General features: G+C 41.1%; 2 protein-coding genes across 2 annotated transcripts; both read left to right on the forward strand.

Annotated features, from left to right (window-relative positions):
- The first annotated feature begins 1791 nt into the window (after nt 1-1791).
- LOC136750063 (ficolin-1-like) lies at nt 1792-5039 on the forward strand. Its single transcript, XM_066704825.1, has 5 exons — nt 1792-1878; nt 2002-2133; nt 2889-2942; nt 4473-4502; nt 4953-5039. Exons 1-5 carry the CDS (start codon nt 1797-1799, stop codon nt 5015-5017), a joined length of 363 nt encoding a protein of 120 aa, XP_066560922.1. The 5' UTR covers nt 1792-1796; the 3' UTR covers nt 5018-5039.
- LOC136750062 (ficolin-1-like) lies at nt 4998-8667 on the forward strand. The gene is given in 5 exon segments (XM_066704824.1): nt 4998-5080; nt 5907-6027; nt 6547-6656; nt 6658-6688; nt 8103-8667. Coding segments are annotated over 5 exon segments (537 nt in total). The 5' UTR covers nt 4998-5053; the 3' UTR covers nt 8351-8667.
- Nucleotides 8668-11810: the final 3143 nt, after the last annotated feature.

Below are 11810 nucleotides of genomic sequence, written 5' to 3' on the forward strand. Positions count from 1 at the left end.
CAGAAAGAAAACAAATTCTTCATGAAAAAGACTAGTGATTATATTGACCACTACAACACACGAGAGCACAGAAAAGCAAACACCTCCTCCTTTAGTCACTGCGGAAGGGCTTGTAGCCTTGTAAGCTGACGTTCACCCTGAATCCATTCATTGAGGAGGTGGATTACTTTGTACACAGTGATGCATTGCCTTCAGTTCTGGTAATTGTACATCAAATAAAAATCTAATCTTAATGAGAATTTGAATAAATACACTAAACAGGGATCATATGGTTTACCAGAAATATTAAATATAAATCCATCAAACTGCAAAAAAAAAAAAAAAAAAACTTAAAAAAAAACATTTAGAGATATCTCTAAATGAACAGGAAGTATTATTATGTATTTATTAATTTATTAGCAGATGCAGAGGTCCCTTGTTTTGTTACAAAATACTTTGAATCCAAGTGTTCAACTGTATTCTTTTGGGTGTCTCTGTGGTTTGTTTGGTTGCCATTTACTTCGTTAAATCCAGTCTATGTCTTTTGCAGACCTATATTAATTTTTGCAGCAGCTGGTTTGTGAATATAAATATTTTGCAGATGTCAATACATTTAATTTATTTTCCTGCTTCTCGTTTATGACCATGAAACAGTGGTAATTGGGTATGAAACAATAAATATGTAATGTATAAGTTATGGTCTGAAAAATAGTTTTTTGTAGATTTAAAGTAGGTCCATAATAAATAAAAATGAAAACAATGTTTAAAGAAACACATCGATGTTCTCTTTTTGTAGATACCCTTGTGATGTGACTCAGATGCATAGTTGACAAAGAAAATGCAGTGATTGTGATTTAGAGGTTGTGTCTGAGGTTTCCAAACAGGAAACACATCCAAGGGCAATAAGCAAACAATGGCAGTGTCACAGGAAAGCACAGTCAGAATTGTCCAGGGCATCAGTGTCCTGAGAGGAGAAGAGGCTTATAATACACAGAACGCCATGTGCAGAGCAGAGATTTGGGAACAGGAAGAGTAATGATCTCTGGGTGTATTTTAGCTGTAAAGAACTGTGAAGGTGCTTATCTATGATGAAGTTAATGTCATTGCTACTGATTTCATGCCTGATTTGTCCTTCCTGCTTTATCTTTTCAACTATTTTTTTAAGTTCTGTGGTCCTTATCAGTCAAATCCCTTTTTGTATGATTTCTAGTTAGGAGTGTTTAAATAGATGAGAGTGACTGTATTTTTACATTTTGCTGTGAGAAGTGGTTTAAGATATTTTATAATCTGGCTGGGGTGGGGGGGAGGGCGGTAATTCCAGGTATTACAAAATTATCATTAATGGTCAAAATATGTGTTCTGTGATAAAAAATATTCCTTACAGTTCCTTCCTTTTCTGGGGGGCAGTGGGGGATCTCCAATTATTGATTTTGACTTGACAGTTTTATTCTTACATTCCATTATCCTCCAGCATGTTTGGAATTGTTACCACTCATCACTAAAACTGATGCAAATGGATTCACTTTTCAACAATTATGTTTTTAGGACACTAGATTTTTTATTAAATAGGGGGAAAAATAGACACAAATAACACAAATTGTTCCTGCCAAGAGTACAATCTTGTCTTTGTTGGCAAGTTTGATTTCTTTTACGGTAACACTACTGTTACTGTTGTAGAAGAGGAAAAACAAGGCTAGAGGTTATTGATGTCTTTATAAAATCTGTTTAAAAACTATGGAAAAGGAGGCAGGACAAGCCGATGATATAAATATGGCTTTTCTCTGTATGAACCCTGAAAGCGAGAGAGAAAGTACAAAATGCTTCTCCAGAGACTTCCTAAAACCGTCATCCTGTCCTTATGCCTCTCTGTGGTCACTGGAACAGAAAGTACCTGTCCAGGTATGTTCGGTTTTCCTCCGCATCCAGGTGAAAGGGACACAAAAACTATAAATTATTTTAATGTAAATATTTTTGGGGGCTTACCCTTACCTGTTATGTTGGCTGTGCTTCTCTGTGTTTCAGTGGTGAAAGTTGTGGGTGTGAATGACAATGACAGACTGACCCTCCTCCAGGGCTGCCCAGGACACCCAGGGACAGCAGGCAGCCCTGGCACTCCGGGCACCAAGGGAGAACCCGGCCTGCAAGGCCTTCCAGGTGAGACCCAGCAGGTTCTGCCTTGTCCTCCAGACTGCACTGTCCCCTGAACTGACTCGACTCCATTCATTATAAACACAGAATGCACAGATTATATCTATTTTATTAAACGGGGCATACAATTAGGTACATAAATATTTGGACAATGACACAATTGACATTATTTTTACTCTGGATGCCACCATAATGGAATTGAAAGGAAACAATCAAGATGTTCTTTAAGTGTAGACTTTCATCTTTAATTTGAGGGTAGTTACCTCCAAATTGAGTGAACGGTGTAGGAATTACACCCATTTTTATATGTGGTCCCCCCAATTGTAGGGTCTCAAAAGTATTTGGACAAACTAACATAATCATGAATTAAATTGTGAGTTTCAATACTTGGTTGCAAATCCTTTGCAGTCAATGACTGAAGTCTGGAACCCATAGACATCACCAGATGTTGGGTTTCTTCCCTGGTGATGCTCTGCCAGGCTTGTACTGCAGCTGTCTTTAGTTCCTGTTTGTTCTTGGGGCTTTTATTTATGGACCTAACTGTACTTTGCAGTAATTGCCACAATTCCTAATGAATGAAAGTGATCATGATCAACACCAGGCTGTCTCTATGCTCTTCCTCTGTTGTTCTGATGTTGCTCACAGTAACAGTAAAAGTTACAGCAGTTACAGCAGCTGTTGAGGTTTCTCCAATGAAAACTCTCATCAAATCATCAGATGGACTGAAGATAAAAGCTCCCATTGTCATTTCGTCTGTTCAGGTTTGAAAGGGGATTCTGGAGCATTTGGAAAGATGGGACCAACAGGAGCTAAAGGTAAATAACAGGGAATTATAATGTGTCGGAGACTAACAGGTGGATTCAGGTGTGTACTCAACCAGAAGGCTGGCAAAAGTACAATGGGGAGATCCAATAATCGTAGTCAAGGACAGTCAAGAGGTAAATCAATTGGGCGGACAGGCAAAACAGGGAAATCCAAAAGGGAGGTCATAAGGAGCAGGCAAGAAGTCAAGGACACTAAGAGACAGTCAATGTGGGAATGCTTAGAAATTACTTAGTGAAGGGCAACCAGGGGTTTAAGTGCAGGGCAGAGTGAAGTCAGTGGAGCTGGTAGGGAGAGGTAGAACCAATGAGTGCAGAGGGATATTGGGACAAGTGCACATGGTGTTGGAATGTTAATTGGATGATTGGTAATTTAGAGAGGGAGACTGGCTAGTATTCAATTGATGAGGATGACCTCAAGTGCTGAACAGGGGAAGTGCAGTGAGCAGGCCTGACAGGAATGTACTGTCTTTGTCATAGATCATAATATCAACTGAAGAGGGGTATTTTCAACCCAATCAATATAAAGAGCCCTGAGGCAATGCAAGACAAAAAAAATTATCTGCTTAATTTAATATCTTTAAATTAAAGAAAGGAGCAACATTCTCTCTGTATAGGCTGTCCATGTGCAACCCTTATTTATGTATTCATCACTGATCATGTTTAGCACAAATGTTTCATTATTTTGTAAAGAGATATTCTTTCATATAAATACAATGTTTATTGTCATTATTCCTATTCCTGAACACAATCTTTGTCTGGGTCTATTCATTCTTGTAAAAAATGAAAATAAATAATAATTTATAATTTGTAATTGGAAAGATACTGAGCCTAAACTTCTATTATTATTGCAGAACCTGGCACCAAAAGGCTTCACACTGTAATTTTCAATACAATACAATACAGTTCAATACAGTTTTCCAATTTCTGGCATCTTGTGGCCAGTTATCGAAATTCTATTACATGTGTTTTATTATTTTTTAATTTTTGGTCATATGATTAATTAATTACTTAGTTGTAATTTTTATCTACTTTCATTAGTGAAATTTTATGGTAGGAGATAAACACAAAGTGACAGTCTTATTCCCTATTTGTTGGATATCAAGAAAGGAAAAGGGAATAGAAAAAGCTAAATATGTGATGCTTTGGAACAATATAAATAAGATCAAAATATTAAATGGATTAACAAGAGTAAGAAAATACTGACTGGATTCTCAACCTCAGAGATGACAAGGGGGTGTAGATCTATGAAGCTCTTCTGATTCTTGGATTTAATGTTTTTTTTTTTCTATGCACTTATGTATGTATGTGTATATATATATATATATATATATATATATATATATATATATATATATATATGTGTGTGTGTGTGTGTGTGTGTGTGTGTGTGCAAAGGTTTGTACAGGTGTTACATTTTTATTTAAATATAAAACACAATATCATTTTTCTACAGAAACAAATACAGACCTGGATCTATCCAAGGGAGTTGCTTTAATATATACATACTTTTTCTTTTCCCAGGCCAGAAAGGAGAACCAGGGAGTCATACAGGTGAATTGATATTAAAACCTGATGACAGGAAATTATACTGTTAATGTACAGGATGTAAGACATCTTCAGAATTCTTAGAATACCACTTGTATTCTGTCGTATTCTATATTGATATTGGATATTGTGGTATTTATTTGACATTATGAGCTAATGTATATTAAGTAATAGATAAAACACATGCATCTGAAAATCATTATGCTCTTATGATAATCTCTTCTGATAGTGACAGTAAGCATTAGAGTAAGATGTCTGTTCTGTCTGTATTGATCGTATTGTGCTGGAATTAATGCAGTTTGCACTACAATTACACCCCATTCCTCAAAAAATCCTAGAGGTCATAATATACTAAGGGCTTGGCCAGGATGGTTAAAGTGACCCAACCCCAGCTTTTCCTCAGTGCTCCAGGCTCTTGTCCAGTCAGCTGTCAGTGTGCCAGTGTCATCCTCTCAGGCCCTGGGAACTGTAAGGACCTGCTGGACCTGGGGAGCTCCCTGAGCGGCTGGTACACAGTGTAAACAGGGGAAGGCAACCCCATACGTGTCTACTGTGACATGACCACTGATGGAGGCGGCTGGCTGGTGGGTGAACTGATGGAGCTTATCTGTGTAATAATGGAACTGATCTTCTGGAGAAATCACATCTGCTGAAAGATCTGAGGGTTTAATGTCTCAGCTATATTCCTATAGCTGAGACATTAAACCCTCAGATCTTGAGGGTTGTCAGAGCACTGAGTCTGAGGAGGAGATGTGAGGAGAAGCAATGATGATTGACTGAGGGAGGTGTGAGTAATGATCCTGATACCGGAGACTTGAGTGGGTAATGCTTGATACTTGACTTGAGGACGACTGATGTTTGAGGATGTCCTAAAATGGACACCGTACTATGCAGACTCTAGACTCCTCACCTCTCCTCTTTGTTTTAATTGCATGCCTCTGTGTTAGCTGGAAATGGTTTGTATTTGTCGTAATGAACAGCTATATATGTGGTAATTGGAATAAATTAAATACATTCAAAATATGTTATGGCTTAATGAAGTAAAGAATATTCTACAGTTCAGGAGTTTGGACTATGCCAATAGATATATGTCATAGAAGGAAATTGTTTATTTTGGCCTGGACTCACATGACTAAGGCAAAAATGACCTGGCCATGAGGACCAGGCTATTGGTCCCCCCACGTGAAATCCCCCCACGTGGTGTTTGGGCTGGATGAAGGATGTGAAGCAATGAATGCTGTGTTAAGGTACGTTTGTTGCCAAATACTTAGCTTGGTAAGCTAGAGTGAGAGTGGGGTTGTCCTCCTCCTGAACTACAGTTTAAAAATCCATGAAGTATAAACCCTATACTGTATATATTATTAACTCCACTCAGTTTTTTCACTCCTCCCCTGGTTGTTGTGATTGCAGAGGAGGATGGATGGATCAGTGGATTTCTACAGAGATTGGGCCTCCTACAAGAGAGGGTTTGGGAACCAGGAGTCAGAGTTCTGGCTGGGGAATGACTATATTAATTTTCTTACCAGTAAAGGTGAGTCTGAGTTCATAAACATTTGAATTTGGAATAGTTAAGGAACCATACCATTATGCCATTAGTTTGGAGGCACTGCACTTGCACACAAGATCGAATTTCATTTGAAAGGTACCGTATTAGCACACCTTTAACAGAACAAAAGATAATAAAATAAGAAACCATGAACAAGTTTCAAGTTCCACTAAATTCTACGGTAGTCAATGGAGCATGAACCTGCCATGGATGACCATCGACTCTAATGTCTTTGGTAAGATCTGCTAAGTTGAACAGTTGGCCTGTCAAAATAATTATCAGTAAAAAGAAAGTATTCAATGCAATTCAGAGGACTGTACAAGGTACAGTACAAACACAATACCTACAATATAATTATTGGGGAAAAAATGAAATAATAGGAAAACGGAAGTTGATAACATGCTGATTAGATATTATACAGGAGCATCAGGACAATATATATTTTTTTCAAAAGCTAAAATTATCACAATTGCTGAATGTTTTCTTGTCTACTCATTTTCAAAGGGAATTATGAATTGAGGATAGACTTAATGGATTTTGACAATGTTTCTACTTTTGCAAAATACAAGTCCTTCAAGATTCTTGGGGAATCTGAGAACTACAAACTCAAAATCTGAGAACTACAAATTTAAGGCTGGTAATGCAGGTATGTCCCAGGTTGTGATGCTGAGTCCTCTCTTAAACTGTTCCAACAAAACATGTAGAATACAGTGCAGCATAAAGGAGTTTAAATGTATTCACAGAGTGTCTGGTAGTATCATCATGATAATAGAGTTTCAGTCATGTCTTATTACAGGTGGTTATGGCTGGTTACAGTTTTTAATAGTTCTTGTTTATTTGTTCATGCATATAAACAACAATCAGCTCAACAAATCATTATGACTCCAAGCAGGAATGGTAATAATATAGTGTTAAGCAAAACACTGTAAAACTAATTCAGCTGCACTTTCAAAGAAGACATGACAGTCTACAGTCATGACTATTTACCAGCATGTAACAATAACCACTAAAATGTTACTGATCAAATAACAAACTTAACTTATTTACTGTTTGTCAAGAGTATTAAAACAAAATAAGTAAATGTCATGAAATGTGTGAATTCTGCACCTTGTCATACAAGCTGATTTCTTTGTGAAGTTCTAAGAAGTCAATGCATGATTTCGTTAGATGTTCAAAATATCAAAGAACATCCCCTTCATATTGTCACAAATACCTCAGGGAGCATGGCAACAGGGGACCCAAGTGCAGTGCTGGTCGTGAGGTGGTCAGACAGGCATGGGTCGGATAATGGCAAAGCAGGGCAATAAAGGCAAGGCAGGGACGTGGTTGAGGTCAGGGATCAGGCAAACAGGGCAGCAAGGGATAGACAGAGTATATAATATACAAGGCACAAGAAAGTAAATAAGACTTCACAGAGAGGGCGAAAGGCGAAAGGCGAAAGGCGAAAGGCGAAAGGCGAAAGGCGAAAGGCGAAAGGCGAAAGGCAAACAGTAACAACTGGCAAAACTTCACCCAGAGTGAGGGAAGTGAGGGGATTATAAGGAGAACAGGAAACCAAGTTGGGAGGTGCAGGGCGAATAGGATCCGAGGGAGAGAACATGAGTGCACATGGTGTTCTGGAATGTCAATAGACTGATTGACAGATGATAGCAGGAAGAAGTGAAGGAAAAGGCAAGGAAACAGTGGCCTCTAGCGGAGATAGAGGGTGAGTGCGTGGGAACCATGACATATCAGGGAAGAGACTGTCAGTGTATTGGAATTGAAACAAACAGCTGAACATAGATTCTGGTATTTGATACCTGTAAAATGTAATATATACATTAGGTAAAAGTTAGAGGATTGGAGATATGGGGGATTTGTATTGCAATTTATTTTTCCCCATAAAGTCAATCATACTCACTCCAAGAGAAGTAGTTCACTTCATATCAGTGTGTTACCACATAAGGGAACTGAAATGTCATTGTTCACATTATTAGTGAGGGAATGAGGGACCAAAGAGATCTTTATTGATGTCAGAGTCCTCTTCAATTCACTTTATTTATTTTTTAATCTGTCCACAGGTGATTCCTTGACCAGTCACAACAACCTTCTCTTTTCCACCAAAGATCGAGACAATGATGTCTCTTAAAGTAGCTGTAGTAACTTGTACAAAGGGGGCTGGTGGTATGGGAAGTGTCACAATTCAAACCTGAATGGTCTCTATCTGGGAGGAGCTCATGAAAGTTACGCCAATGGAATCAACTGGGAAGCTGGGAAAGGCCACAAATATTCCTATAAGCGCACAGAAATTAAAATAAGACCCCAGTGAGAGATCACATCAGCAGGCAATGCGGCAAGAGAGCTCTTCTATTGTGCTTGCCACTGCATATGCTGACTATACATTTACCACTCACTTGTACTGACTAACATGACTAACTCTTGCACAGTGTGTCAAAAGGTAAAGCAACGTCCATACAAATACTCTGTCTGGAAGCATTTTTGAATCTTAATTTGCTGTTTCTTCAGCCCAGTTGATCAGCAGTAACAGTTTAAACTACAGAGAAATTATGAGGATGCTCACTATCTGGTTGAAACATGATTGTTTTTTGTTCTCTTTAACCTCATTAAAAAAACATGAATAAATTAGCTATTCGTTTGTTTGTTCTTTTTGACGAATGCTGACATCTAAAGCGAAACCAACACAAGTTATCCTCCCACTTAACCAAGTTATACCCAAGACTTCAAGGTGGTTGGAATCTGTAACTGGTTATGGGAGAATGATCCCATGGGTCGTAATCCCTGCAAAGTTCTTCAGAGAAGATGGACTCAAAGTTTCAGGGTGATTTTTTAATTATTTTTGTGAATATAAAACAAAAATAAGTTAAAAAACAAAATTCCAAAGGTTTTACATTGCTAGTGTAAGTAATGTTTGAGTGCATTGTAATGCACAATGTGTGATCAGAAACATGTTGAGCTTGTTTGTGAAGCATTTGGGGATCAGGTCACATTTCACGTTTTCCAGTGTGAAAATGAGGTCTTGTTGAGGAAAAGGTTGGGAACTTAGTTCTTTGATTGTTTCCACTTGTCCTCTATCTTGACAATAGGCACATTTACATTGCCATTTCTGATTATGACCAAATACATCGGTAGCATTTGATCCTGGTCAAAAATGGCAGTGTTAGCAATCGGATCAAATTTACTCCTCAGAGAGATGGTACAGATCCAGATCAAATCCTTTGATAGCTTTTGCACGCTCTCCCAGCTCAAGATCCAGCATGTACTGTGGTGTAATGACGTTGTTTTATTAAAGACAGGCAGCAGATCAACATTCTATGGAGCTAAGAGAACACTTCCCTACTTCCCTTTTTATAAATAAAATATTGTTCAAGTTAACAGTAAATGGTTTGTTAGTTTATGTTAGCAACATTTTATTTAAAATGCTTTAGTTGCGCAAAAATATGCAAGTGTGTTGGTTTTACTAGTTAGAATAATTAGTAATGAGATGAAACAACAGTTATCTTCCAAGAAATTAATCTTTCAACGGTGTGGCGGAAGCAGGCTTGGTGAGTTTCCCCTGGGTAAACTCCACCATAGCCGTGCTGGTCTCACTACCTCCGTCGCCCACAGAGCCACGCGACCTGACCTGCCCCAATAGGCAGTCACGTGACGGAGACGCTGCTCCGGAGGGTGTATGAGGCAGGAGCCCAGAAACACTGAGAGCCTGCTGGCTCTGTATTTGGCCCAGCTGGCAGAATGCCCGGAGCATGATGACACATCATCAACTCCGCCCCCTATCTCAGAGCTAGCGGCGGTTGTGGACCAGTCAAGCCTGGTGACTGGTTCACTATGGTGGATCTGAAAGATGCGTACATTGTGCAGGCACAAAGGAAGTTTCTGTGCTTCGCCTTCGAAGGCCGAGCGTCGGAGTTTGCTGTTATCACCTTTGGCCTGTCACTAGCCCCAAGCACTTTTTCTAAGTGCATGGATGTCATGTTGGCCCCCTTGCATTGCCAGGGGGTCCATTTCCTCAATTATCTAGATGACTGGTTGGTTTGTTCTCACTCGAGGGAGCAGGTTCAGAATCACATGAACCTGATTTTAAGGCACTTTTCTGAATTGGGCCGCCTGACGCCAACTCAGCAGGCAGAGTTCCTCGGACTGTGCCTTGATTCCGTTGCAATGCTCGCCAGAGCCACACTGGCGCCAGAGAGAGCTGCATCAATATGCACGTGTCTCTCCCTCTCCATCAGAGCAGTTCACCTCCCAGGCCTGTCCAACACGGTGGTGGACCTCCTCTCTCAGGGAGGCCCCCCGATTTCAGAATGGCGCCTCCACCTGCTTGTGATACAGCAACTGTGGAGCCGGTTCGGCAGGGCAGACATAGATCTCTTTGCCTCGGCAGAGTCCACACACTGCCCACTATGGTTCTTCATCTGAGACCACTCAGGAACCCTAGGGATTGACGCGCTAGCCCACACATGGCTGTGCTGTCTCCTTTACACGTTCCCACCATTCCCCCTTCTTCCAGTGGTCCTGGAGAGGGTCAGGAGAGAACGAGCAACAGTTCTGCTGATAGCCCCACAGTGGCCTCGCAGATTCTGGTTTGGAACCCCAATCCATGCCTCCTCCAGCTCTGGGACTGGACCCCGGAGCGGGAGCGATCGATTGCTTGGGGTCTGTCTGACGTGGTAGTAGCGACAATTCAGTCTGCGAGAGCTCCCTCTACGAGGTCACAGTATTCCTACCGCTGGCGGACGTTTAGCACCTTGTGCCAAGAAAGTCAAGACCAATTTAATTGCCCCATTGGGGTCATATTAAAATTTCTACATGAGCTGTTGGACTAGGGTAAGTCCCCATCCATGCTCAAAGTGTATCTGATGGCAAGCCCCCTGGGTCTCATTTCCTGGCTGTGCAGTTTCTAAAGGGAGCTCGACGGCTGTGGCCTCCTCGCACCCCTTCACTGTCCACATGGCACCTTGATGTAGTGCTGGATGCACTTTTCCAAGCCCCATTTGAGTGACTGAACTCAGCTGAGCTGAAGCTGGTGTCACCTAAGACTGCGTTTTTGCTGGCAATCACCTCTGCAATACGCATAAGCAAATTACACTCCCAGCATGTGTCCGTTTTGCAGGAGATGGTTCCATGGAATGCTACGGCCTAACTTTGCATTCCTCCCGAAAGTGCTGTCTCCATTCCATGTCACTTCAGAACTTCCTTCACTTCAGAACAAGAGAGTCGGCTTCACCTGCTCTGCCCTGTGCGGACCCTCAGGTGCTATTTGGATCGCCCTAAGGACATTTGGTGCTCAGACCAATTGTTTGTGTCTCATGGAGCGCAGACACAGGGCCAGGTGCTTTCAAAGCAGCACCTCTCGCATTGGATTGTAGACACCATTACCATGGCCTATGAGTCCACTGGTTCCCCGGTTCCTGATCACCTGGTGGCCCACTCGACTCGTGGCGTTGCCACATCGTGGGCCCTTTTTCAAGGCGCCCCCTTGGCAAACATTTGTGCGGCTGCAGCTTGGTCCTCGCCACTTACATTTGCCCGGTTCTACAGGTTGGATGTAACGGGACCGGTCCCATCCATCGGGAACCCGGTGTTGGCTGCAGTCGAGGCCCAGAAGCCTACGGGCTCTAGCTCCTGCCTTTCCTCTCCCAGTCTGCCCCTGTTAAGTGCATCCTGATGGAGCTATTTGAACTGTGTCTTCCCTTCCACCAGACTATGCCTTCCTAACTCTTAGACTTACTGTCAGCCCTGTCGATGTGTTCCCAGGGTCTGTTATGCGG

This window comes from Amia ocellicauda, chromosome 5 (genome assembly GCF_036373705.1).
Source record: "Amia ocellicauda isolate fAmiCal2 chromosome 5, fAmiCal2.hap1, whole genome shotgun sequence".
NCBI lineage: Eukaryota > Metazoa > Chordata > Actinopteri > Amiiformes > Amiidae > Amia > Amia ocellicauda.

Bases quoted from the DNA above. Each gene is read 5' to 3' on its own strand.
- LOC136750063 (XM_066704825.1), top strand. From the start codon at position 1,797: ATGCTTCTCCAGAGACTTCCTAAAACCGTCATCCTGTCCTTATGCCTC. The intron at 1,879-2,001 runs GTATGTTCGGTT...TCTGTGTTTCAG, and splicing joins AACAGAAAGTACCTGTCCAG to TGGTGAAAGTTGTGGGTGTG. The intron at 2,134-2,888 runs GTGAGACCCAGC...TCGTCTGTTCAG, and splicing joins CGGCCTGCAAGGCCTTCCAG to GTTTGAAAGGGGATTCTGGA.